Here is a 27,763-nt window from a genome sequence, read left to right as displayed (position 1 = left end):
CCCTAGCTTTGCTGCCCTTCACATTCTTCCAGTGTGAAGTAGTCGTGTAAAGTACCTTCCCTAAAGCTGCTTGTTTGTATATTTTTCTGTCAGACGTTGACGAGTGCCTGGCAGAGACTTCGGGCTGTGAACACGACTGTGTCAACACCCTGGGAACTTACGAGTGTTTTTGTGAGCTGGGTTTCCGCTTGGATCGGGACCAACACTCCTGCATTTGTGAGTGACAATTTGATTTGCTTTTCTTGGAACGGTCTGTTATTTATGGACGTGTTAAGCCTATAAGTGTTTTAGCCATTCAAAAAAAATGGTTTAACTGTATTTTTTTTCTTCTGTAGCTCTGTATGGGGAACTGGAAGATGAAGAGGATGAGGAGGAAGACGAGGATGAACAGCTGGAGGTCCATAGATTACCAGACCTGCTGTTTCGCAAGGTTCCTCAGCTCCTGCAGTACACAGCGGCCTTACACTCCCGTTATGTTAGTGATGAAGATGATGGTGGTGACAGGGAAGTAGAGATCCAGAGGGGGCGCCGAGGAGAGCTCAGACTGTCCAGCAGCATAGGTATAGTAAAATAAATCATGACACTTAAATGTATTCCCGGTGAGAAGATGATGTTATTGTTTCATGAAGTCTTCAGGGCCAGGAAGTCATGAAAGCAGAAACCTTTTTCTCAGGGGAGCGTTTCTGTTTCAGTGTGTCTGGATGGCTCTTTCGGGGATGACTGCAGTGTGAGCTGTGAGGACTGTGATCACGGAGTGTGCAGTGAGAACAGAGACCGGTGTGAGTGTGCAGCCGGATGGATAGGGATCATCTGTAACAAGAGTGAGTACAGCCATCAGACGATCACCGTTACATCTGTTTGTTGTGCGTAATGTATTTTCTTTGTAACACATTTCCCCCCCGCAGTCTGGCAGTGGGCTATATGAAACCTTGCCTTCTCCAGTTTTCTCAAAAGGCTGAAAGTATGCACAAACTTTAAAATCCATGATGTCCTAGGACTATTCAAAGGAATATTTTTAGATTTCGGGGACAACACTTATTCCTTCCCATGCCAAGAGATGTGATTTTAAGGCTCAGCACTCTCTCCCTCTGAAGCTGCATGTTACCACCTGTCTTTTCTCAAAAAAAGCCCAATCTGCTCTCGTTGGCTTTCGAAAGAAAAAGGATGTCGTTTTCAAACAGTTGGTTCGGGTACTCAGATAACGGGGGCAGTATATTATAATGAGCCTGCATTTATCAAACTTGTTGAATCCCACATTTTCTAATCAATGAAGCCCAAACATAAATGAATCTTTAATTAAGACTTAATAAATAAATGGGGGACCAAAATACACAAAAATACGAGGGCGATTAAAATCCTAAACTGAGGACGACTGAGCTTTGCGGTGTCTGGCAGCAAAACAAGAAAGAGATCCTTCTCCTCCAGCCTTCCTTTTATATGGGTAATTAGGGAAGATTTGGAACACCTGGGCAAAGGCGGAGCCAAGAGGAAATCAGGAACACCTGAACAGAGAGGCAGAAGAGAGAAGGAATTTGGAAAATTGCGGAAAACAAGTTCTGTGGAAATCAAATTAATTATACTTTCATGTTTCGATCATCAGGATAATCTCCACATATTAACACCATTGTTTGATGTTTGAAGCATAGATACAGGGTCACATGACTTCACATCACTGTTGCTAAGCTAAAGGCGGCTAATGTTTGGTGTGATGACCTCTCATATAGTCCCTTGATAGCAACCGGCATATATAATGACACATGAGCTTCAGACATTCCCAAGTGTTGTATTTACTGACCTTTTATATCATAAAACATGTTAAAATCTCTAAAGGTTTTGTGAACCACAGATCTTATTTCATCCATCTAACCAACAACACGTTGATTTTGAGAGAAGGGTACTGAAGATGCTAACTCATATCTTGGTTTTAGGGCTCATTCCTGCACCCCTCTTCAGTACTCACACACACATACACACCAGGTCTCCTCACAGATCTATTGAAACGTCCTGTAGCAATGTGTCCTGGTTTCAGAGAGCGGTGCGATGGCTCCCTGTGTGCAGCGACGCAGGGCCATGTATCAAAGCTGTCTGCTTCTCTGTGTGGGAGGCTGCGTTGTTTATGGGCTGCTGAACACTGAGCACCGGGGGAATCAATCTGTCTGGAGCGAGGCCAGGCCCACAGCGAGAGCACCGCCTCAGGCCAAGGATGCCCACTGCAGAGTTAGAAAGCAAGGCTCCGTTGTTCCCATCCAGCTCCATGATTAATGGCTGTCTCTGGTCTGAACTCCAGAAAGGCTGGTAATCATAAGAGGAGTCCGTTAGAGGCAATCTGTCACTTTTTAATAAACTGAGGTGGTGGCAGTATCCACACGCATGCCTTGAGAGTGATTGGTCTGGATATAGGAAGCATATTTAGGACGAGATGATGAGGAACATGTCGGCCTGAAGCAAAGGTAAAAGTAGGCAATAGCATCGGTAGTTGTCTGTAAGGGAAGTAAGTAAGTGAGTAAGTAAAACACACAGTTCAAAAGGGCTCCAAACACACAGAAAAATAGAATCGAATTAAGTAAAAATAGATTACAATAAAAAACACATGAGACAAAACAGCTGTCACTTTGATATCTGATATGAAGTTAAAGCAACAAGAAAGAGTAAAATAATGCATTCATACGTTCTTGATCTGAACGTACATAACACAAACAATCATCTGTATTAAACTATGTTGTGTTTTAGTCCCTTTTGTACAGTTTACATGTCACTAACATTTTGTAGACATGCACACACCGCTATTTTGTATAAAAGAGTCCAATGTTCACATGTAGGTGTGAAGGACCAGGGTACGCAACAACTAGCAATGCAGGTAGAGGTGGAAAGAAATAACGATTTTTATTTACCCAAGATATATATATAGATTATTTAGGATGGGTAACAAAATCATTTAAAAAAAAGGTGTATTATTAATAATATAAACAGATAAAATCTAGAGCATTAATTAATTAATAAACAAAACCGTCACCAAAATGGGTGAGTTCTGAGTTCTCTTCTTCCCAAGACCAGCAGACACAAACACACACGCACGCACGCACGCACGCACGCACGCACACACACACACACACACACACACACACACACACACACACACACACACACACACACACACACACACACACACACACACACACACACACACACACACACACACACACACACACACACACACACACACACACACACACACACACACCACAGTTGTTTCAAAAAATATGTCTGTATGTATGATGTTAAACAAAAAGCATAACCTTTAAGATGTGTGGTTGGTTGTGAGGCTCGTAGCCTTCACAGTTGGTATACAAAGTATGTTGTGCTATTCAAACAGCTCTGTGTGTTTTCCATGTTACTTCAACATGCCTTAACATGCCATAAGAAACACCCCAGTATCAATTCCATCATTATGAAGCAGAATGAATGTCCCCTAACCCCACCCAATGTACTGTTCATGTACTTTGGTTGTACTGAGAGAGAGCACCACTTAATCTTAAAGTGATTTGTAACTTAATCTCCATACTCAAAGCATTTCCTGCTTCTTCATTTACATCAAATGCGTTTTCAGTGTTTGTAAAGCTATAAACTACCATGTATTATATTAAACTTCCTTATCTTCTCGTGTAGTGACGTAAAAACAGCTGTGAGGAAAGTGTGACATGGCATTCAAGCAGACTTTCTCTTGATGGATTGTTACACTTTAGCCAGCTGGTTCTTGCAGTAATTGCTAACAAGGCCAGAGAGATTAGGAGTCAGGAGGGCACGCAGCGTGGGGAAACACAGGAAGTGTTGACTGACTTCTTAACACTGAAGCATTACCCAGCTGCTCTACTCTCTTACATCACAATCTGAATGAGAAACAGGTTTGTAGGTTTACACATAGAAGGAATTTGCTTTGGTGTATACATAGACATAGTAAGAGATTTTGAATCGGAAAATGACCAAAAATAGAACTATTTTAAAATCTATTATAACATTCAAATATAGAGAATTCACAATATCAAAATGAACATGATGTTCTTTCCTCAATTTAACTTGCACCATTGTTTTATGGTCAAATTAGTTTTTCTTAAGTATATTGTATGTTTTACTGTTGGATGATCCGGAGACTTAAGATCTTCATTGCCAAAAAAACTTCGTAGATATTGTGCATATGATAATAAATCCTGCGAATCAAAGTCATTGTTTTTAATATCAAATAAATCCCCCAAATCCATTTTTCCCATCCTTCTCTCTCTCAGCGTGCTCCCAGGGGACCTATGGGCCGGCCTGTAACAGTCTGTGTCGGTGTCAGAACGGAGGCTCGTGTGACCCCGTGACCGGGAAGTGTGTGTGCCCCCCCGGGGTGCAGGGCCTGCTGTGCGAGGACGGTTTGTAAACATTCCTAAAGGTACACACAGGTGTGAATACAAAAACCAGGCTCTAAGGTGGTGGTGCTAAAAAAAAAAAATGGAGTCTCCCCCGTAGATATGAAGCAATATCTCCTAACGAGCCTGTCATAGGTTGAAATTCTATTTGTGTACACAATAAAACAAAGCAACAGGAACACAACAATTAATGATGAAGAAAATTCTGGAGGTAAAATAGGAAAATTGCTCAGGGCTTATATCAGGAATCTCCAATTAAATGTAAAAGTCAACAAACAAGCTAACAGCAACAAAAAGAAAATGAAAAACGTAGAAAAAAACCATAATGTTGAGTTTCACAATTTTGCCTAATTTTAAACTTATTTAAAAAAAAGTGTTCTAATGTCTCATTTCTCGTGTTAACAGGTTGTCCCAGGGGTCATTTCGGGATGCACTGCAGAAGAAAGTGTAACTGTCCCAACAACGGACACTGCCACCGTCTGTACGGGGGCTGCCTCTGCTCTCCGGGACTGTACGGCCGCCTCTGCCACCTGTGTGAGTACCAATGACCTCATTATAATACCTACTGCATAATGCTGCTGATGAAAGTGGTGGGTCTCGACCAATTTGACCAAGGGGGCCATGTTACATGTATTTACGATACAATAATACTTTAATGGTCAGATCAAGTCTGACATTTGACTTGCATCACAGCAGTGTAACATCAACATAGACGAATATCAACTATATATTTATGAGTGGTGTGCATTTGAAAGACAGTGTTCAAGATTTTAACATTTTTAATTCAATATAAAGTCATAGCCCACAAAAAATAACATAAAAGACCATGACTAGTATTTGTTTCATTTACAAAAAAGTGACAGTCTTTGCTGCAACACTATTACAAATTATATTATCATATATTCTAATCTAAGGGCACTGGCCCCTGTTCGCCCCACTCTAGAACCGCCCATGTGTTAGTTTGATATAATACTGGCCAGTGGTGTTTGCTGTACGAGTTAATACAATTGATACAAACATACTTTAGGAGTATGTGATATATGAGCAATGGTAGAATGTGATTAGGTTCTGCAATGAATAAACTATTTTCCTTTTATGCTACTTCACATTTCCAACCCATAACCATAACATTTCGGGAGCCATTATTTACTTTTGACTCCACTACATTTCTCTGATTGCTTCACAGATTCAGATTATTAGCTAATACAAAATACAAATAAACATGTGGTTCATAATGCTCTTCTGTATGATTGAATATTTTTAAAAAAATGATGAAGTTAAACCATCATTGGCAGTCTTTAGGTGTTGGCATCTTGGTGATGGACATATAAGTGGATAACAACTTCTTTGGTTCTGTACATTTTGTTAATCACTATTTACAGATTATGTTAGGAAACTATTTACAAAGAGTCGTTTGGACGGGGGCGCCAGGTGGGACGGCTACTCTTACTACTTCATTGCCCTCAGCTCTTTTGTGTAAGAAAAAAAAAACAATTGTTTAAGCTGAAAGAAAAATATAAATGCTTCTGTATTATTCTTCATTCCTGGTTACTTGATTGGGTGCAAAAGTGAAATATGGGTAACAATATGATGTGAAACCATTAATGCCAATCTTTAAGTGTCATGACGATTATCATACAAATGGATAACACCTTCTCAGGTTCTGTACATTGTGTTAGTTCTTTACTGCTTCTACTAGATTATGTACAATTGTCTACATAGAGTACACAGAGCCTCATGTTTGCTCTTCATCGCTGGATGTACTGAGCCGTTTGGACGGGGGCACCAGGTGGGACGGCAGCTCTCGGGGGAGCCAGTGTCCCTCCAGCTTCCCCTCAATGAGGTGAACCGCCAGAGCGAACTCCTCATTGTCCAGCATGCCGTCCCCGTCCACGTCCGACAGCCTCCAGATGTGGGCGAGCACGGAGCTGGGCAGCAGCGTGGTGGTCATCCACTCTCGGACTTTGGTGCCGCTCAGTTTGCCGTCGTTTGGACTGAGGTTGTAGAAAATCTCGTCGTACTTCGGTTTGTATTTCTCCACCGCCCACTCGACGAAATCCGCCTCGCCGCTCTCGTCGTCTCTCCTGAATTCCTTGAAAGGATCTTTTTTGTAAAGCTCACGCCTGAATGTTCCCAAAAACTCCCCGTCCAGCACTCCAGGGAGGGATTTCTTCCTTTCCTTCCTCAGTTCCTGTTGTTGGAGGAGAGGCACCAGGTTGGCGATGTCAGTGGCCAGGAGTTTATCCAGCGAGGCCATCAGACTGGGCTTCAGAGTCTTGAACTTTGAGAAATCTTGACCTAAAAGCTTCTCCTAGAAAGTTATGTAAACACATGTCAAGTTTAAGAGTTGGTCAATCAATTCTAAAACATGTTAGATTAAATTAAAAAGTGATGTTTAACCTGCATCTTGGTGCAGTCAGGGAAGTCGCCCGCTGGGACTCGATGCTGTTGCTGGATCTTGGTGAAAATCACAGGAAGCTGGTAAATCAGGTTGTGCTTTTTGCTTTCTTTGCAGAAAATAGTCGGCATCTCCTTCTTCAGATAGCTGATAATGTGGGCATGAGCCTAGAAAAGAAAGGAGTATTCAGAATAACTTAAATGTCCTCTATTATTCTGTCTTTCATCAATATATCAAAGGTCTCAGATATATACAGAACATGTCTCTGATTGGCTGAAACACCAAACAGATCATTGCAGCATTACCCATAATCCCCTCTGTTTCAGCCCTGTTTCCAAACTGCTGATTCTCTGTCTGTTACTTTAGATGAAAATAAGGAGCCCCTCCCCACGCCCCTCGGAGAGAGATTTGGTTAAAAAGAACTCAATGGTGCTCTAAGAGGAGATTCAGGTGATAAGGGGGGGGGGGGGGGGGTTACCTTGGTTACTGATTGGCTAATGGTTACACAAGCCAAAATATTGTTAACTTATGACATCATAAAGTGGCCAAAATCTGATCAGCTCATTTTCAGACAGGTTTTTATAGAAATGGATCAAAAAGAGAGAAAATCTTTTTTCCTGAAACTTTCAGAATCTCTTTCCACAGAGGGGACACATGTTGATGTAGAAGAGACATGGAGAATAGGGGACACATGTTGATGTAGAAGAGACATGAAGAAGAGGGGACACATGTTGATGTAGAAGAGACATGAAGAAGAGGGGACACATGTTGATGTAGAAGAGACGTGAAGAAGAGGGGACACATGTTGATGTAGAAGAGACATGAAGAAGAGGGGACACATGTTGATGTAGAAGAGACATGAAGAAGAGGGGACACATGTTGATGTAGAAGAGACATGAAGAAGAGGGGACACATGGTGATGTAGAAGAGACATGAAGAAGAGGGGACACATGTTGATGTAGAAGAGACATGGAGAAGAGGGGACACATGTTGATGTAGAAGAGACATGAAGAAGAGGGGACACATGTTGATGTAGAAGAGACATGGAGAAGAGGGGACACATGTTGATGTAGAAGAGACATGGAGAAGAGGGGACACATGTTGATGTAGAAGAGACATGAAGAAGAGGGGACACATGTTGATGTAGAAGAGACATGGAGAAGAGGGGACACATGTTGATGTGGAAGAGACATGGAGAAGAGGGGACACATGTTGATGTAGAAGAGACATGGAGAAGAGGGGACACATGTTGATGTGGGAGAGACATGAAAAAGGGGATTTTGCATAATAGGTGACCTTTAAACTCAGTTATAATTGGTGGAAATGGAATAATGAGATCTCTCACCCTCACTAAGCGCGCCCTCTTCACGAGGTCATTCAGCTTGCGTACTGCAGCATTGCGCGGCAGGTTCCTGATGTCGGCCAGCAGGTCCTCCTCCTCCACCTCGATCAGCTGATAGTGGTCGCACACCTGCCTCGGCTCTGACCAGAAAGATCCGATATAAACCCGCATGACCTCCGGGGTTTTAAACACTTTCCCCAGCGACCACATGAGGGAGCCGTACACTCTCATGAGCTGCTGCGAGTCCACCCTGTCGGCCTTGTTGAGAACCACACGCAGCTTGTCCTCGTGTCCGCACAGCGCCCCGAAGGCCCGAGTGAGCTCATCGGAGAACTCTAGTTTATGTGCATCAAACAGCAGGATGATCCGATCCACACGCTCTGCAAACCAGCGCAGCACTGCTGGGAAGTCGTAGCCTGGGGATGAGGAATGAAAACACAGGGATCTCATTAAGGCAAGTCTCTGTGCCTCAACACCTACGGACACATACTGGAGATCCCAGAGGCTCTCACTGGTTGCAGGCCATGTCAGTTACACCCATAGATTAGTGTTGATAAAACAAAGGGGAGACGGCTTTGTCTTCCTGCTCGTCTCCTCCCAAACTCAGTGATATTACTTACAGCTGCAGGGCTTCTGAGTTCAAGTGTTTGAATTTCAATAGGCTGGAATATTATTTTTGTAATGCATCTGCTTCGTCTCTTCTGTTACCAGGAATTTAAATCATCCTGACAGCGACAATGCCGTCCAACTTTCTAAAACTGAATATTTGGAAGTAGAAGAAGAAGACCCATAAACTTTGAAAAGGAAATTAGAAAAGTGTTATTTCACCTCGACTCAATTTTCTTCTCGCAGCAGTTAAGATGCCCGGCGTGTCGATAATGCTCACGCTCTCCAGGACTTTATTTGGCATCTGAACGCACTGAAACCTGGAAAGAATAAACGCTTCAACATAATGCATAGGAATGTGTTTAATGAATATTAATAAGACAGCCTCACACTGCAATGTTTGGCCGTCTTAAAACAAATGTTGCCAAAAGTGGAAGAAATAGTAGGAACATATCCTCCCTCCCCTATCTCTTTTTTCTCGTCTGCTTTTGTCACCTGTTCAGAAAAGCATTTCCAAAAGGGTCGAGGTTGCGAAAGGGCTTTTTGGGGTCCACTGTGAGGGCATTTCCAGGGATGATGCCTTCCACCTCGCCGTGCATGAGGGCAGTGAAGCAGTCCGTGGTTGGCTCTGGTCCTACTCTGCTGCCAAGGAAATCTTGTTCTATGAGATACCTGAAGTCCAAACCAACATTAGAACATCAGCAGATTACTTGATTACACAAAAGCCTGGATGTTCTGACTAACCTGATGAAAGTAGTCTTTCCAGTCGAGTACTGACCCATCACCAACACCATGGGTTTATTGTCGAACTCTGCATCCTCGTAGCACGGGGAATGAAAGTGACTGAAGGCGTAGTATTTCTCAATCGGCATCAGCCTCTTATAATAAAGGTTCTTCAGCTCCTCTGTCACAACATTGACATCCCCCAGAGTTTTAGGGTTGCTCCAAAGCCTCCGTAATGACATGGCGACGAATCTCTGCTCTCCAGTGTGGAAGCTGCTCGCTCTTCTAAGACCAAACCGAATGATGGAAGAATGTGAATATGATCAGAACCTCACAGCTGTGAGCTCTGTCCTGCAGCGGGGACAGTGAGAGGGTGGAGAGGGTGTAACCAGAGCCTGCAGCTGCACCTAGCATCAAGCCAATGTCGAGAGGGACAGGGTGGAGCGGAGTTCAGTTGTTTTGTAGCCGAAGAGGGAGAATCTTGGCAAAACTCGTGCAGATTGTTCATGCAGAGACGATGTGGACGCTTTAAAGGTCTTACGTAACACTCAATATGTCCAGGGCTTCTTCTAATGTGACACCGTTTTCAGAAAACATTATAAGAGGTTAGAAAGTTTGTAATTCTACATTGACGAGGCACCATCATTTGTATGATATCATCTAAGTGCAAAAAGAAGGCAGTGGTCCGATGACTTAAACTGGCAGAGGTCTGAAGTTGTGATAACACGGTTGCTGGGTGTGTCGGTTTGCTCGTATTAAAGTGTAATCTGATAGTCGAGCAGGATTCATTTTGACATTCTTCACTTAATGAACTATCACCACTGTTACTTCAGCACACAGAAGTTGCTGTGAATTTGTTTTCCTTGATTAACCTTTGAAAGAAAAGCATTCCCATATGTTCTTTGAGGGAAGCAGTATACTGTAGCTTTTGCAGCTTGTAATTTGTATATACGTTTAATTCATGTGCATTTATTTTTTGTACGACATCATACACAGAGGTGGAAGAAGGATTTGGATTATTAACTTAAAGTGGACCTATCATGCTATATTTGAATAATATAGTGTAGGACCATACCTATATAAGGCATATTTATACTTTTTATTTTTCAAAATTACCAAACAGATCATGCATTTTAGCCATTCCTCATTTCACTCAATTTAGCACAGTCTTTGCATGGGCTGATTCTGTGAGAACAGCACCATCTACAGGCCTGGCATATGTACTACAGCTTCTCCAGTGCTTTTGAACGGCAATGTCCGAGGCTGTCTCCTCCTGATTGGTGGAGTTGGCCCAATAGCCGTAGCGCCACTTCTGTGACGTCATAGAAGTGTTCAAATCTGGATCAGTCTGTATCAGATCCGTTGCAGCCCCTTTTTAAGAGATTTGGGTATGGAGGAAAATAGAGAGGGTTGTGTTTTCTGACACTTGGTGAGTTCCCTGGAACACCGGGGACACATATTCATGTAGAAAAGACGTACACAAGTGCATTTTGCATGATAGGTCACCTTTAAGTGAAAGTAGCTAAATGTAGAAATACTCTGTTCCAAGTAAAAGTCCTGCATTCAAAACCTTCCCTAAGCAAAGGGAATGTACTCATTATGCATTAAAATGGTCCCTTATTCAGTGTTTTTCTTTTATTATTGATATTTTTGTAGTGTGTGCTGCATTTCATTTCTATTTATTTTCATGTGTGTGCCAAATGTAAGAGTTGTATATGATTTGATAGTTAATCTACAGCAATGCATCATATTTTGTCTCTAAAAAGTCAACTTTTTGTTACATAACTGCCTGTTTTTAGTTTACAGCTGTAGCCATGTATTATCCAGCTGATCCAAGTGCGTTCCTTTAGCTCAAGAAGAGGGAGCCTTTCCTAAACCCACGAGGAACACTTTATCCTTTAGTTCAACAGATTGTTTTAATTAAGATGTAAAGTACACTATGTGTGTCGACTGAGATGTGATTAACTAGAACTTTAAAGTTACATAGAATTGAAATACTCAAGTAAAGTACAAGTACCACAACTCTTTCGTTAGTCTACTCTGATTGGTTAGCTGGACGACTCTGTTGTGATTGGTCAACCGCTTAGCCTATCACGCACAATGTGTTTGAGTGCTAGCCAATAGAAGGGCAAGTATTACACAGTGATGTCACTATGTTTCAAAAGTAAACAAAGTAGTCGAATGGAGGCGTTTCAGGCAGGTGGGGAGTGTGCGGGAGAGACACTCCCTCTGGAGGGGATTTTAGGATTTTAGCCTTTGCAGACCATTTACATGCACACAAACCTATATAACTAACAACAGGACAGGGAACACCACAACACATTATATTAAGGCTCCTTTAATGTATTCATTTACAGCCATATAAACATGGGAACATCTTGTGTCTTGGTCTGTCTTCACACTGATCTCGTCTCTCAGCTTGTCCCAGGTGGACGCACGGGGCCGGCTGTTCCCGGGAATGTGACTGTGTTCAAGAACATTCCTCTGGCTGCGACCCCAAAACAGGAAGCTGTTTCTGTGAGACCGCCTACCACGGACCACAGTGTGAGAAAGGTACAAGCACTTAAAAAAATATCCAACTTAATTTCCCTTTAAAGCAATTGTTGAAGATTTGAGTTTACGTCCAGGCTTAAATATGTGCTTTGAGATTGTCTGTTTTGATCTCACTTTACAGTGTATGTGCTCATGTCTTAATGCAGAATGTGAGCCAGGGTTCTTCGGTGCCGGCTGTGAGCAGCCATGTGACTGTCCAGGTGGAGGGTCATGTGACCCGCGGACCGGGGAGTGCAGTCAGAGATGTCCTGCAGGTCTTCACGGAGAAAAATGTCAACTGGGTGAGGAAAGGTTTTTCTCTGTCGGCTCAACACCAATCATGAGACACAATATGCGATGGGATTGGTCAACCGCTTAGAGATGTCCCGCCCCTTATCCTATCACGTACATTTTGTTGGAGCACTAGCCAATAAGTTGGAGTGTTACGGAAGAGAGAAACTTTTATATTTTAACATTGAGAGATCATTTACATGCCCAAAAACCAATACCAACACACCACAACGAAGGGAAAACTTAAAAAGCACAACAGGGCCCCTTTAAATGTATGATTTCCCCTTTTACTCCACAGCGCTCTCATGTGGCGCTCACTATTATAGTAGAGCATCACTCACTGTCAGCATGTGTGTGAAGTACGTGGGTTTGCACACTGACTCGTGCCTACATGTGCAGTTATTGTTTGCATACTTCATGCTTGTACTCTTGCGTGTCCTTTCTGATGTCAACACAAATTGATATGAATGAGTTTCTCCACCTTTGTCGCAACCTTTCGCAATTCTTTATCTTTCTCTATTAAGCCCTTTTCTATTCATTCCCTGCTGCAATTGATGGATCGTGTGGATTTAATGGGTGAATAAATTGTTCACCTGGTCAATGCAGGTGTTCTTTTTACAGCCTCAAATATGTGTGTGCCTTCAAGTTGTTGTGATCTAAAGTGATACAGAACATTGTGTATGAGTGGAAAACAAGACTTTGTGTCTCCATGGATTGGACTAAGATAACAGAGCAGAGTTTCAGTGTGTCAGCACCAATGAACCGTCCAGGTTTAGGCTTGCTGGGTTTGTCAAAGCCAAATGAAAAAAGAAATCCACATTTTCTGGATTTTATGCGTTTTACGTTGCAGGCCAGGTCATGACAGGGGTACTACTCTGCAGAGACGATTGGCAGAGGCTGAATAAATAAACAGAACATGACCTGAGTATTTCTTGTATTTCACTTTGTTTGGCAAGCATGTGCAATCCCATCTTGTTTTATTGTGACCGACTGAAGCTGTTGTGTCTCTAGCCTGCCCATCACTGAGATATGGTGAGAGCTGTCGTCTGACCTGTGGCTGTGGAGGAGCTCCATGTGATCCTGTAACCGGACGATGCATCTGTCCTGCAGGGAAGACTGGGGACTCCTGCCATGAAGGTATATTCATGTTGAATTTGTTTGTGTTACAATGCATTTCTGTTGAGTTTTAGGACATTTTAGACAAATTAAGTTGTATTGGAGTGTAAAGGAACACTCAATTCTATGCAAAATAACCTCTGGAAGCTTTCTAACTTGCATAAAACATATGTGTATGCATCATTTTGTTCCTAGACCTTCATTGTTTTCTAATTAGACATTGCGTGGAGGTTATTTACACTTTTGTTGTAGACCAAAGGAAAATGCTGTTTGAATTTACTGACCTCAGTAGTTGTAGTATCCAACACAACCACCAGGGTGTGTGAGTAATCTGTTTCCTCTCCGAAACAGACCAATTCCCTTGTAGTTTACTCCCCATTAAATACATTCCACTAAAACATTCAGTCATAAGTGGCTTTAGGACTTTACAGAGGGATAGCTAACATAAGTGGCTTACTGCTCAGTTAATCTGAAAGATACTGGGTGATCCGCAGACTGCCCTGATGCATTCTGGGGGATGAAGTGCCAGTCAGCGTGTCCTGACTGTGAGAACGGAGCCTCCTGCAATAAGGAGAGCGGAGTGTGTGAGTGCAGACCAGGCTTCATGGGGAACCTCTGCCAGAATGGTGAGTTGTTATCCAATGAGGTGCAAGAAAGGAAATTATATTATATGAGATTTATGTTCTTCTATTCCAGCCATATTTATTTTTTGCGTATTTTGAGTTTCATGATACAAATACATTCACACTTTTGCCCACTGTTTTTTAAATTTTCATTCAGCTGTATCTACAAAGCCAATACAAAGCAAGAAAACAAGAAAAAATTGAATACCATGGGCAAAAGATATGTAAAATAAAACAAGTATTTCAAGTATTAAAATGTAGTATTTAAAGTAGTATTTATCAAATAATATTACTACAAAATAAAAATCTATATTTCCCCCCCCCCAAAATTGAATAATTAATTGAATGGTTTTGCATTTGACTGATTTGCATTTAATATAATTAGATTATTTGAGAGTTAGAAGCAGATGATATGTGGTTGTCCTCCAATCTGAAGGTTGGTGGTTGGATCCCCAGCCACTGCAATTACTATACTTAACCCCAAATTGCTTGGCACATGTGTGAAGGTGTTTGATTGGACCACCTTGAATGGCAGCCCCAGCCTCTGTATGAATGTGTGTGAATGGGTGAATGCTGACTTGTATTATTTAAATTAGTTTGAGTTTGCCACAAAGACTGGGAAACAGCTGTATAAATGTAGTTTACCACTATGATTTCCCTGTTGTTCACAGAGTGTCCCCCAGGTCTCCATGGTCCAGGCTGTGAGGGTCTCTGCTCCTGCCCCCCCGACACTGACTGTGACCCCCAGACGGGACACTGTCTCTGCCCTGCTGGCAAAAGAGGCCCTGACTGTGCAACAGGTAAGAACAGTCACTATTTATCATTGTAAAAATAATGAATATAGCAGGAGGCGTCTCCCACTCATGTCCAGTGGGTGACAGAATTGATGAAGTTTCTACACATGGAGAAAACAAATTGATATTTGTCATTGAAACTGTATGTGTTGTTTAACCCTCCTGTTGGCTTCGGGTCAAATCTGACCGATTTACTACTTTCATCAATCATAACTTATCTGTTTTACATTCGATTGCATTAAGGCTTTATTAAAGTTATTACAGTAGACATTTGAAGATATACAATTGCTGATCACCACTTTCATTGCATTTTGGATGATTTAGTCAACTTTGTAACACCCATGGTGTTCCCGGACCGCCAGATAGAAAAGGAATTAGTAACCATCCGGATCAGATAAAACACACACACACACGCACGCACGCACACACACACACACACACACACACACACACACACACACACAGAACAATTTGACACATTTCCCGCTCTTATGTGCCCATCCCCCCACATGGATCACACCTGGCACACGCAATACATGTTCAGTGTCTATTCTTTGTATATTTACTGCAGTTTTTCATGTATACCAGTAGTCATGAACACCAAAATAAGGGGGCGGGGTGCGAACAAAGACAATAGGAGGGTTAAGAAAAATGAAAATAAAGTTGAAAAATAAATAAATAAGGAATATATCTCTGACTGCATGATTTGCTGATCTTCTCAGCGTGTGAATCTGGTTACTGGGGCCCAGGGTGCGTGAACACATGCGAGTGCAGAGAGATCTCTGAGAGCTGCGACCCGGTCAGCGGGCAGTGTGTGTGTGAGGCGGGCTTCACCGGAGACCACTGTGAGAAGAGTGAGTGGACCTCTTAAATACCTCAGAGTTTCACCTTTTAGTAAACACTACCACCATGGGGTGACTGCTGCTTATAACTTATTTTAAATGTATATACAATCATGAAAATATTTGTATAGGTAGTTTATTTCAGTCATTTTTGCACTTTTTCTAAGGACTTGGAATATACTGAATACAAAGAGATTTAAATAGTTTAGAAAAACCTTCTGCATGTAACTTTAGGAACTATATTAAGCATCAAATTACAACACAGGACATTCAGTTATAGTATGTATTCATGTATTAGTTTCTAACTAGATTAGATTAGATATTCTTATAACACCATATTAGCTGGCATTAAACACGGGTAATAAATAAATAAATAAATAAAAGAAACAAGCAGAACATTTACACATGGCAACAGTAGAAGAGATATGTATCAATAGAATACATACCAAAATGAGTTAGTTAGAATGCATTTAAATATACCAATTTTCTAATGAAACCAAATACATACACAGGAAACTATAAACATTATGTATATACCATAAACAATGCAGTGAAGTAATGTGAGTCCAATATGTTCAGGGTTATTGAAAAGGAATCAAAGACACCATTGTTGTAAAGCTGAGACAAAGACTGAATATGACGCTGGCTACCTTTGGTTTAAAGTTTAGGATTTAAGACATTGTTTTGCCCAACCTCTCCTTATCTGATGTTTTCCCTGATGTTCTCCTGTCAGAGTGTGTGAATGGCAGTTTTGGGCGGGGGTGTTTGCTGCCGTGCCGCTGTGAGAGCGGAGCGCTCTGCGACCACGTGAGCGGAGCCTGCACCTGCTCACCTGGGTACGCCGGCACCTTCTGTGAGAAAAGTAAGGTGTTCTTTTTGTTTCTGATAAGTAACTTTATCAATGTATATGTTCTCTAACATTTTTTAACTTATCATATGAATATTCCATAGTATACATCACTGACATAAAGCCATTTCTTTATTACATGTTGTGTAAATGTGACGTTATGTAAATGTATGCTCATTTGCATATAAACAAACATGAAAAATGATTGTTTAATTTTGTTGAAATTTTACAGATCAGAAATTGCCAACATTTGTATAATTTTAGGATTAACATTTTCTATATAGAGGAAATGTTGATATTCATGTTCATATATGTACAAACAAATCATTATTCAATGTTAATCATTGTTTAATTCAGAAAAATATCTAAACGGTGGACTAGTGGAAATGGCAAGCCTTATTTATATTTTGGATATTTATTCGCCCACTATGTTATTAAAAATAGTTAAAATTGAATTTGAGCATAGCATGACAACAGGCTATGACACTGCTGTGTGTAAGTTGTGCCCTTCCCTTAAGTATAAAACCTTATGAATAGATAGTATTGTGTTGTTATTTGTACTAAGGACCCTCCTCTCCTTGACATTCTCCTCTTTATACACAAGAGGGCGCTGCAGGACAGTCTTCAGATTATTTGTATTCTTCCACGGCTTGAGTGAATCATCAACCTGAGGTTATGAATCATCAGATTCTCCATGTAATGTCATGTGCAAAACCATTTTGAAACCACACGGATCCCAAGATATAATTAGCATTCGTCATTCTGGGTTCGATGGAGCGTATTTCACAGGCGTAGTCCCTTCCAAGCGTCCTGCCATCGCAAACCCTTCATTTAGCTAATATTCCTCTCATCATTGTGATACATATTGAACGGAAAGACACTCAAACGGTCCAAGAGTCTTGAGGAGGTAATAGATTTGTTCTTGATTATAGTCCTTTGACTTGAAGTGGCCACATGTTATAAGTAAGTGTACGATTTACTGTAAGGCCCAGAAACCCATACCAGCTCCTAGCATCGTAAATCATGACCGTGTCACACTAGACCAGAGCTTCTCATCGCTAGTCATAACAGTCTAATGGCTTCAGACGCAGACGTCACTCTGATTGGACGTCGCTGTGGAAATAAGGCTATCGTTCTGACCAGATTCTGTTTTTCTGAAGGCCTTCTCTCCTCAAACAGAGGTGTCCCGTTTCTCAGTCTTCTGCTGGGCCTCTTCCTTCAGGAGAAAGTCAGGAAGTGCTGTGAGAAGGACCAGATCTCATCTGTTTCACAGGTTCTAAAAAGAAATACATGACTTTCCCTTTTAGCGTTTGATTCTAGGTGGGCTGGTTTTTACAATGTTATTCATGGGAATAACGGCAAAACTAGAGCAAATGCAGTTTTATTTAGAAAGCTTTATGCTAACCGTCTGAATCGAGTTTTGTCAGAGGAAACGGGCTATTGTGCTGACGTGGGTCCTTCACACCAGACCACTTCTTCCATTAACGCGTACCGTGCTTCGTTTTCTGGTCCGCAGCTTTGATCTCTGCATCAAAACAGTTTCGGTAAAAAGAAGTCTGGCTTTTAACATCCGCGGTATTGTCGGAGAAACAGCAGTTGTTTTGTTGTTGTTGTTTTGTTGACCTCTTTCAGTGAATGGCACCAGGAAGTTTCTGTTCTCTGTCCTCTCTATCCGCTCTATTTCTATGGCCTGCTCTCCTGGCTGTGTGGTCCCTGGACCTGCTTTATGGGCTGACAGCAGTTGCTCTTACACAACCAGGGATCTGGAAATAATCCTCCTGCCTTAAAGAGCTCATTTAGTCTGGAGATGGAGTCTTTCAGCGATGGCACAGTGTGTGTGTGTGTGTGTGTGTGTGTGTGTGTGTGTGTGTGTGTGTGTGTGTGTGTGTGTGTGTGTGTGTGTGTGTGTGTGTGTGTGTGTGTGTCTGTGTGTGGCGGAATGACTCCTCCGTGCCTTACCCATAAACAAAGACTTAGGGAAGAGTCTTCACTTACAAACACTTGCAGACACTGTCCTAATATCTGATGACAGATTGCTGCTCTGTGGTTAATATGGAAACCAGTCGCCCCCTGCTGGCATCAACAAATAATAAACGTTGCAATTCAGAGGTGTCAGAATCTCCCCTGAAGAGTTACTGCAGAGTGTGTGTGTGAGCTGTAGTAAACTATGAACGTTTTTAACATGTTGAGGTGATTACTGTTCCCGGGATGAAGACATTATTAAAGGGGAACATCAGTCATTGGAGAAGTTTCTTTTTTAACATCATAGATTCCTCGTGTGGACGGTGGCCCGACCCGTGCCAACACGCTGTAACGTCCCAAAACACTTCTATTTGGAGAATCATGCTGCATTTACCTTGAACAACTCAACAACACATTCGCAGCATTTACGAAGCGCTGCATAAATGAAATTCTGCAAATACAAAACGTTGGAAATTGAAAAACGCAAGAAGCTCAAAACAAAACGGAAATGGGGACACTGAAAAGTGATGCACACAGCTGGGACCGGAGCGCTTGTTGGCGTTCGGAGATTGTTGGCACTGTTAGTCTGTTAGCTGAGTTAGCTAGCTAGCTTACAGCAGATCTGAAATAACGTCAGAAAGAATCATACGATAACTCTGATAAAATAAGCCAATAAACATCAAAAAGCGCTCCCAGCTGTGTGCATCACTTTTTAGTGTCCCCGTTTCCGCATATTTTGTCAAGATGGTGAAGAAGATTCTTCCTTTGCATGTGTTTGGGCACACAGTGTTTTTATATTTGGATCGTTATCGAAACTGCAGCGTGTTTCCTAATGGAAGTGTCGTCACGTGTTGGCCCCCGTCGGCCATAGTACCTGTCTCATCGCTGAATAAATCATATTTCATTTCTGAAACTTTTCCCGCAGCAAGTAAGATGTTGCCATGGTGTCAGCAATTGCTGTCATAATAATCAACAGAAGACAATAAACCAGTGTGTTTGCTACAGTTGTACCACAGAGCTAATGGACAGCTGGGTTCAGATGACAGCATCCTCAGCGAGCTGGCTTTAATAGCAGCCTAACCACTACAGAGGCCTGCGCAGACGTCATGCTGTCAGCGTGGGAAGATGCCAGAAAATGCTGAGCAGGAAGGACACTTTTCCCAATTTGAGGCCTTCAGGGAGCAAACGGAGGAGTGGAGGGCATCATCAATTGGAGCAGGAGAAGGAGATGCATTAACTGTAGGGAAACACCCTGAATACGGTGGCATTTAAAACCACTGAGTTACACATTTGTGTTGGCCTGCCAATTTGTGGCTTCCTTTGGTAACATGGTCCACTGCTTTTTCTTTTTAGATAGAAGAGGTAGTATAAGAATGAAATGAAAAACGGCTGGCCGTGGAGACAATTAGGAAACTATTCAAACCTTCACCCGATTTTCTCACATATCACTGCAACAGGAAAGAGAGAAATGTCTGCAACAGCTGTCAATCAAACCTCCGTTCCTATTAATGAAAAACAGAAAGAGATATTTTTCTTGAGTCGATCTCTTTAGTGACAAATTGTGGGATCTAAAAATAGATCTTGGATAAACAGTCATTTTTTCCTGCTCACGCTTACAGACAATATTTACACCCCAGTAGTGGAAAGGCTCGTTCATCCTCTTGCTTCTGGCAGAGGATGGGAGGCTCTATGTTTACTAAACTCTCCTGAGTGTCAATTGAGTCTACACACACTTAAACACTCTCGCTGTGTGTGCTGGGGAATGGGAAACAGACACTGGCATCTCCAGCGATACTGTAGGTATGTGTGGGGGGAGGGGGGAGGCACAGTAACCTGGCTTTGTTTTGTATTGGTGGGGGCCTGTTGACTCAGCAGGTGCTCTAATTACCAGCTCTGTGCCCCCCCCCCCCCTTCACCTACAAGGGAATAACCTACACGCCTTCGTGGACTTTGATGTGGCCCAGATTCACCGCACATGTGGGCCATGAGCTCACTTAACGAACGCAGACGCTCTGCAAATGAACCGCCGCAGCATGGTACTGCAATTTGATATTGGTATTTTCAGTAGGTGGTAAGACAGAGCGGGAGACTAGAAGGAGGAGAGGAGAGAAAGACATAAAGAGAAAAAGTATAAAGAAAGTTGGCATCCGAGTCCTTTCCTCTCCTCTTCTGTGCAGCTGCCAGTTCTAACCATGGGATGTTTTATCTCGGCCCACAGTGTGCCCGGACGGCTTTTACGGTCTTGACTGTGGCCAGATGTGTGAGTGCAGGAACGGTGCCCGCTGCCACCACATCACAGGAGGCTGCCTGTGCACCGCCGGCTGGGCAGGACCACACTGCATTCTGGGTAATGGAAGCCACATCATTAAAACGGGGTGTGAGGGAGGCCCTCACTGTAGCCCATCACGACATCCTCTCCTTAAACACAACTAGGATGTGTTTGTGAACAATTATCTCTATAATGAGACACTGTCAATGACTTTTTTTTAGGGATGGGTAAGGGTGCCCTCAGGCTCACGGGGTTTCATTGAGGTCTATTCTGGATAAATGCACCCACGTGTTTGTGTGCAGCGATCAGCATTAGGGGTAGCATACCTCTTTAGCAGCTACCCTATCACTGTTCTCATGCTACAGTTTCATGCCGTTGTTTTAATGGATCCAGTGAAATGCCCACTAAAGCTCTTACTCTGTCATTCGCCACTTTTACGCAAGACTTTCCTCTTGCCACAGTCATTTGTGGTCCTCACTACGAGAGCAAGAGTCAGCAGAAAGCCACTCGAATGACTTAATGATGCATCTCTGTCATTAGGGCACTTTTCCTCTCTTAGACTCCAAATGTCATCTTGGACTTTGATCATTAACTTAACAGTGTGTGTGTAAAAATGTCCTTTAGCCCTCTGATCTCATATGCAGTGGTGAGAAGTTACTAAGTACATTTAGGCAAGTACCGTACTAAAGTATTGTTTTAAAAAAAGTTGTACTTTACTTGAATATTTTCTGCCACTTAAACTTCTACTCTACATTTCAGGGAGAAATATAGGCGTTTTACTCCATTACATTACGATACGATACGATACGATATTCATTGTCCCCGTAAGGAAATTTGTTCTGGACTCCGTCCTGTAGTTCCGCATACATGTACATATACAAACATAGTAGACATTAAGAGACATACACATATCATCAGTCATACACCGCGTTACAAAATAAATATGTTTAGTAGTTGTTACATTTTACATAAATAACATGGTTTGCTTATATTTAAAGTATCCAAACTAAAGTCCAGATAAAAAACTATTTTAAAGAAAATATTCTGCATTAGTTTTGATTCTTTTGGCACATTTTAGCTGATAATACTTCTGTTCTTTTACCTAATTTTAACACAGTATTTTTTGACTGTGGTGTTCAGATATTAATCGGCTAACTGGCTCGTAAGTGAGGCTGTAAAACGAATGTAGTGGAGTTCAAAGTAGATTATTTGTCTACAAATATAGTGGGGTGAAAATACACAGTATCATAATGTGGAAATACTGAGTACAAGTACCTTCATGTTCTACCTAAGTACAGTACTTGAGTAAATGCCCCCGCTGCTCCCCTGTTTGCCTTATTTGTTGCATTTAAAGTGAATAATGAGTGTGTGTGTCTCTGTGTTTCTGTGTGTGTGTAGCGTGTCCGGAGGGTACTTTTGGGGAGCGGTGCAGTCACACCTGTGAGTGTGAGCGGGAGTCCAGGTGTGACCACGTCAGCGGGGGGTGCAGCTGTGCGGCCGGCATGACCGGAGTCCGCTGCCAACTGCGTGAGTTTCATCCTCAGCTGATCATCACCCAGCTGTGTATCACTCAGCTGATCATCACCCATCTGTGTATCACCCAGCTGTGTATCACTCAGCATGACACAGCATCTCAGAAATATGGACAGCTGTCTTCTTAATGCAATACCAGCGGGTTTGATGTTTTAGCCACAAATCACTTTAAATCACAACTTTCCATTTTACAAAGCACGCTGAAGTGTTTTGGCTTCCAACAAGGTAACACTCAGCAGTATAAAGTAATAAAGTATATTTACTTGTGTATTGTACATAAGTACACTTTGATGTACTTCACCTGAGTATGTTAAGTTACTTCATTACATTTTAGAAGACATTTTTGGAGTTTTTACTTCTCTACATTTCTCTGATAGCTTTAGTTACTTTACAGATTCTGATTATTAGCGAATACAAATTACTATTAAACTAACAATCAAACTAATATGTGTGTGTGTGTGTGTGTGTGTGTGTGTGTGTGTGTGTGTGTGTGTGTGTGTGTGTGTGTGTGTGTGTGTGTGTGTGTGTGTGTGTGTGTGTGTGTGTGTGTGTGTGTGTGTGTGTGTAGCCTGTCCTGCAGGGTATTACGGTGAACAATGCTCTGGTCAGTGTCTGTGTGGAAACGGAGGCTCCTGTGATAGCGTCAGTGGTCAGTGCTCCTGCCCCCCCGGCTGGAGAGGAGCTACCTGTGAGTCAGGTGAGTCCTACAGAAGCCTTGCATGTGTTACATTACACTGAGGAACAAAAGTGTCCAAATTAGAGACAGAAATGCATATCTTGGGATCAAATTAGCCTCTTCATGTAACAAAAGGAGGAAGGTCACACACAAGTTGCCAGTTATTAATGAAATGAACCAAACCAGATGATAGCAATGTGGACTGTCCCCAGCATGAGGCATGGTGAGGGAGAGTGTGGTCTGAAGCTCTCTTAAATACAGGTGAGGAAGGTGGTCCTCATCGGCTCTGATGATTCTGACCTTGATACCGCTTACAGGCCCTCTGGAGCAATAACACACTGTCATAGTCTGAAATAAAATAGTATTATTAATCAGGAACAGTGTTGGGTGATGGATTACTTTTTACTGTAACGAAGTAATGTAACGCATTACTAATGAAATGTGAGTAGTACATTACCCGTTACAATTCTCAGTAACGCCGGTGCAACTCATTTTAACCCGAAATGAAATGGTGTTTTGTTTTTTAAGAATTCACAAACATCGCGAGACATTCCGACAGAAGAGAAGCATTGTGGGTAGATTAGTTATTCTGGTGTTTAGGTAATCAGTGAGGCTGATCTTGATGAGCCTGAAGGGGGTTCTTTTCCCCATAATGACCAAGTCGCTGCACATTATCCCGCTTATTGAACAGCCAGATACTAAACAAACGAAGGAATCGACTCCCAATATTAATTGAAATGATTTTATTGACTTAAAATGATCGTATTTCTTCCGCTAAGAAAAAAAAAAATCCGTTCCACGGCTCACTAACGGCCTGAACTGCGACAACAAAAACTTTACTCAACTCTGTTCACAGTTTCTGATCCACTAACAAGTCCTTCAACACTACAGAGCTCATTCCGTGTTCCTGTTAGTGTTTACTTCCTCTCTGCCTTCTTCTGATGATTTATCTGACGTCCATCTTTTAACCTCTTTTCCTTTCTCTTTCTTGATCCTCCTTAGCAACGGTCTTTACAGTCCCTGACAGCGGTCTGTAGCCTACTACTGGATTAACAACGTTTCACGTGTTTTGAAATGTTCAGAATCGAGTATTCAACTAAGCCGTGTAATACAAGTTATTAGTAGCCTTTAGGTTCTACACAGTTGCTGCACTAAACTACATTTTAGCATTTAAAATACCTAGCCATTATTTTGCGGTTATTTTTGGTAAAGTAACTCAAAAGTAATATAAAAGTAGTGTAACTCATTACATTTCAGAGACAGTAACATTGTAATGTAACTTATTACTTAACAAAGACAGTAATAAGTCATATGTACTGTATTACATTTTGGAAGTAACTTGCCCAACACTGATCAGGAATCAAATCATGACGAAGAATACAGATTACAACTGATTTAGTAAAAGGAGCCGTCATGACAAACAGACTTATAGGAATGCAGCTCCTAACTGAATTTTGTTTCCATTATTGTTTGTATTTGTGTAAATAGCTATAATTGTATGTTATATTGTGGGCATGTGCAACTGTTGGTGTGTAATATTAATGATTGAGAACAATACTAAAGGGCAAACTACTTGTTTTCACTAGAATAAATAATTACTTGAATGCAACTTCCATCTGAGGTTTCCTCTCCCTCTCTCCTAGAGTGTGAGGAAGGACAGTTTGGAGAGAACTGCAGTCAGACCTGCAGCTGTACGAGCGGGGGGAGGTGTGACGGAGAGACAGGAAGTTGTGTGTGTCTGCCTGGATGGACGGGAGACCTCTGTCAGTCAGGTGACTTCCTGATCTAACCCAATCAGAGTTTGAGAGTAATGCAACCTGATTACTTTCCACTGCTTTTGGATTGCCTCGATATAGAGTGCAATGCAAACAAATACAAGAAATGTCAATACAACAGTGTTTACTTAAGTGTATTATGCAAGACAACAGAACAATGTGACCATAGAAAAGAAGAAACTAATACATTAAGTATAAAAATATGTCCTTTTAAATTATAGGCTGGACCCACACATTATTTTCAGTTTAAAACTAGAATTAAAAGTATTTTTGTTTAAAAAAGCAGTTAAGTACAATTTGAGATGAATGAAAGTAGCCTAAATAACGTCTTACTTTCATATATTTATGTTTATTTTAAAATGTTTTGTTACATTGTAAACATGCCCCAATCAATCCCCATTTCAAAAGCGTTTTTTAAACACACAGTATTAAATATAATCTGTTACACAGTCAACTTGCGACCCAGAGATTTCCGTCTTTGCTAGATATTCCAACATTTCTGAGGAGCATGTAGAGCCTAGGAGTCATTGGGTAGAAAAGCATAACTCAGTAAACTATGTGTAGCTAAGTGTAGCTCTGATGTTGTTTCTGATTGTGTGTGTTCTGTCTGAAGCCTGTTCTAAGGGATTCTTTGGAGAGCGCTGTGAGCAGAGGTGTGACTGCGTCCATAGTCCGAGTTGCCACCATGTGACGGGCCTCTGTGAGTGCGAGCCAGGCTGGAGGGGGGCCAGGTGTGACAAACGTGAGTGTGTAAAGCACCGAGGAAGTGGCAACGGATATTAAAGTGGCCTGCTTTGATCGTGAGAGTAAACTGAGTGATGTTTGTCCGCTCTCAGACTGCCTCCCGGGGTCCCACGGTGCCTCCTGTGCCCAGCCGTGTGACTGCCAGGCCGGGGTGTCCTGCCACCATGAGACGGGGAGCTGTGGGTGTCCCGCCGGACTCATGGGGCCCGGCTGCGAGACACGTAAGAATGGAAGGGGGGGGTGGAATTGTAAAAGGGGTTAGGGTTATTGTTTACATCTTTGGAAATGTGGTGTAGCAACTACACTTCCGATAAGTAGAGGGATAATGTGCAGCTAGGCGGTCGTTCATGAAAAAAGAACAAAGTCTGCTTAGTGTCCAGATCCTGCTCAACCTGCCGGTGTTCTTTTTTCAATTCATGACCGCCTGGCTGCAACTTTCATCCCGATATTTACATGGTTACACACTAAATAAACCAACGACTTGACTCACAATATGGATACAGAAATTATTATATTGCTTTAAGAAAAAACGGTTTTGCTTCCTCCAAGTTATCTAATAGTCGGTTCCATTGTCTTCTTCTGCTTTTCCTGTCAGTGTTTACTTCCTGTTTGTCTTCTGTTGATTCTCTGACGTCCAGCGCTCTGTCTTTTAACCTCTTTCCTTCTCTTGTTCTCTTTTTCTTTTTTTTACTTGGGACAGTTTAGCCGTCATGAATCCAATACTCTCCACAAATATAACAAATAATATAGTATAGTATATAAGTAATCCAATGTGTTTTTTGTTGGAGAAAACGAATATCTCTTGGCCACAGCTGCTGTTAAATTGACCGGACTTCTTTCTGCGGAGTGATACAGTATGACTGCACATTGTCTGCAACATCTGGAAGGTCCAAATTGACAAATCAAACTCAGCCGTGTTATAATAGTTGCTAAGAGGCTTAGTTTGGCTGTTCATTTTGACACTTTCTAAGAAAAACGTCATGCTAAGGTTGATTTTTCGTTGTTTATAAAAGAAAATTAAACACACACTATTACAAAAGCGTGAATATACAGTCAACAGGAAAACTCTGTATAATGTAAACCACATGCAGGTGACAGTTGCTGGATGTGATAACCAAATACAAACGTGTGCAATCTAAACAAATAAAGATAATAACAGAAATAATAAGCAGAAGTGTTCTGGCTCCTGCATGTGGTATCTCACTGATGTCCCTCGTGTATATCTGGTTACTGAGAAAGCCTTGGCACATGGCTAATATCACTGTCATGCATCTAAAAGCTGACATATGTGCCTTGTTGATAGAAACACTGTCACTGCAACACACCACTCCCATCAGGAGGAAAGGCATCATGGGACTGAAGTGATCAACAAGAATCATTCTGTTAATACTGATTAAAATGTCTTTTTTTTTTTTTTACTCCCCTGGTCCTCCTGGGAAGGATTACCATTTAGTCCATTCCAGGAAATGCACTCTACACACCGGCACTAAACCCTCACTGTCACAGGGCTTTATGCTAATGTTCATTATTTAGACCGTATATACAAGCAGCTTCACTTCTCAACACTCCTTCTACCGCCCCTCCCTCACCACCTCAGCTCCTTTCCTCTCCTCACACACTCCCCAGACATCTGATAAATGTTACACACCAGTTGCCAAGTAAAACAGAAGGCATTGTTTTTGTCTCCTCGGCGGCGGATAAGGGCCTTTGGAAGGCAGACATGCATAATGACAGCCCCGTAATTGCCTCTTTAGTCTGGAGTCCTTTCTTATCTGTCCCCCCGCGCTGCCTGCTGCTGCCTGACTGAGTGCTGCGGTCTCACCCCAAAACATGCTCGGTTCACAGATTCATCTTGTTGGCTATGACTGATTGTCCGCGGACTCCATTCGTTATAAGCGTTTACGTATGTATGCAGAAAGGGTGTGTGAAAGAATGTCCCTCTGCGTCCGGCGGGGGTTCGGACACTGGGGAAAGTTTTTGGGTTTAGTTACCAGTCACTACTTCACAGAGTTATCTAGAAACAATTTGTTTTTGTCTTTATTTAGGTCCTGAACAGGGAATATTAATTATTACCATTAGATTAGAGATACAGGTTCCCACGATTATGTATTAAGTTTAGATTGAAGCACTCCAGTCAATGAGTCCAGGAGTTTAATCCTAAATCGATGAGATAAGAATAGATTCAACTTCATTGTCATTGCACAAAGTACTTAGACATTTAGCATCCAACCAGAAGTGCAAAACAAGGAGTAATGCAATGTAATGTATATGTGTAATTTTGTCA

At 41.9% G+C, this 27,763-nt stretch overlaps 2 protein-coding genes across 3 annotated transcripts in view; one reads left to right on the top strand and one right to left on the bottom strand.

The window, feature by feature from the left end:
* Positions 1 to 27,763, top strand: part of egfem1 (EGF-like and EMI domain containing 1) — an 82,726-nt gene that overhangs the window by 45,401 nt on the left and 9,562 nt on the right. The window contains exons 12-29 of one of the 2 annotated variants that reach the window (XM_079676892.1): positions 94 to 216; positions 336 to 560; positions 693 to 821; positions 4,281 to 4,409; positions 4,812 to 4,940; positions 11,894 to 12,028; positions 12,175 to 12,309; positions 13,310 to 13,435; positions 13,909 to 14,040; positions 14,709 to 14,837; positions 15,554 to 15,685; positions 16,407 to 16,535; positions 20,701 to 20,829; positions 22,150 to 22,278; positions 22,853 to 22,981; positions 24,604 to 24,732; positions 25,349 to 25,477; positions 25,572 to 25,700. In XM_079676892.1, coding sequence (XP_079533018.1) covers positions 94 to 216; positions 336 to 560; positions 693 to 821; positions 4,281 to 4,409; positions 4,812 to 4,940; positions 11,894 to 12,028; positions 12,175 to 12,309; positions 13,310 to 13,435; positions 13,909 to 14,040; positions 14,709 to 14,837; positions 15,554 to 15,685; positions 16,407 to 16,535; positions 20,701 to 20,829; positions 22,150 to 22,278; positions 22,853 to 22,981; positions 24,604 to 24,732; positions 25,349 to 25,477; positions 25,572 to 25,700 — 2,427 coding nt within the window. The remainder of the gene's footprint in view (positions 1 to 93; positions 217 to 335; positions 561 to 692; positions 822 to 4,280; positions 4,410 to 4,811; positions 4,941 to 11,893; positions 12,029 to 12,174; positions 12,310 to 13,309; positions 13,436 to 13,908; positions 14,041 to 14,708; positions 14,838 to 15,553; positions 15,686 to 16,406; positions 16,536 to 20,700; positions 20,830 to 22,149; positions 22,279 to 22,852; positions 22,982 to 24,603; positions 24,733 to 25,348; positions 25,478 to 25,571; positions 25,701 to 27,763) is intronic. The other variant, XM_079676893.1, reaches the window with a different exon arrangement.
* On the bottom strand, positions 5,168 to 10,214 carry LOC307036514 (EH domain-containing protein 2-like). Its single transcript, XM_079676894.1, has 6 exons — positions 9,497 to 10,214; positions 9,248 to 9,424; positions 8,975 to 9,072; positions 8,150 to 8,562; positions 6,807 to 6,971; positions 5,168 to 6,717 (listed from the first exon to the last, which is right to left on the bottom strand). Exons 1-6 carry the CDS (start codon positions 9,715 to 9,717, stop codon positions 6,142 to 6,144), a joined length of 1,650 nt encoding a protein of 549 aa, XP_079533020.1. The 5' UTR covers positions 9,718 to 10,214; the 3' UTR covers positions 5,168 to 6,141.

The sequence above is a fragment of the Notothenia rossii genome (genome assembly GCF_949606895.1).
Source record: "Notothenia rossii genome assembly, chromosome: 4".
NCBI lineage: Eukaryota > Metazoa > Chordata > Actinopteri > Perciformes > Nototheniidae > Notothenia > Notothenia rossii.
The sequence above is the reverse complement of the archived record's forward strand: the minus strand, read 5'-3'. Positions and strand labels throughout refer to the sequence as shown.

Coding starts and splice junctions, on each gene's coding strand:
- LOC307036514 (XM_079676894.1), bottom strand. CDS start 9,717: ATGTCATTACGGAGGCTTTGGAGCAACCCTAAAACTCTGGGGGATGTC. Junction 9,425..9,496: donor GGAAAGACTACTTTCATCAG/GTTAGTCAGAAC, acceptor TTTGGACTTCAG/GTATCTCATAGAACAAGATT. Junction 8,563..8,974: donor GAGAAGAAAATTGAGTCGAG/GTGAAATAACAC, acceptor CCTCATCCCCAG/GCTACGACTTCCCAGCAGTG.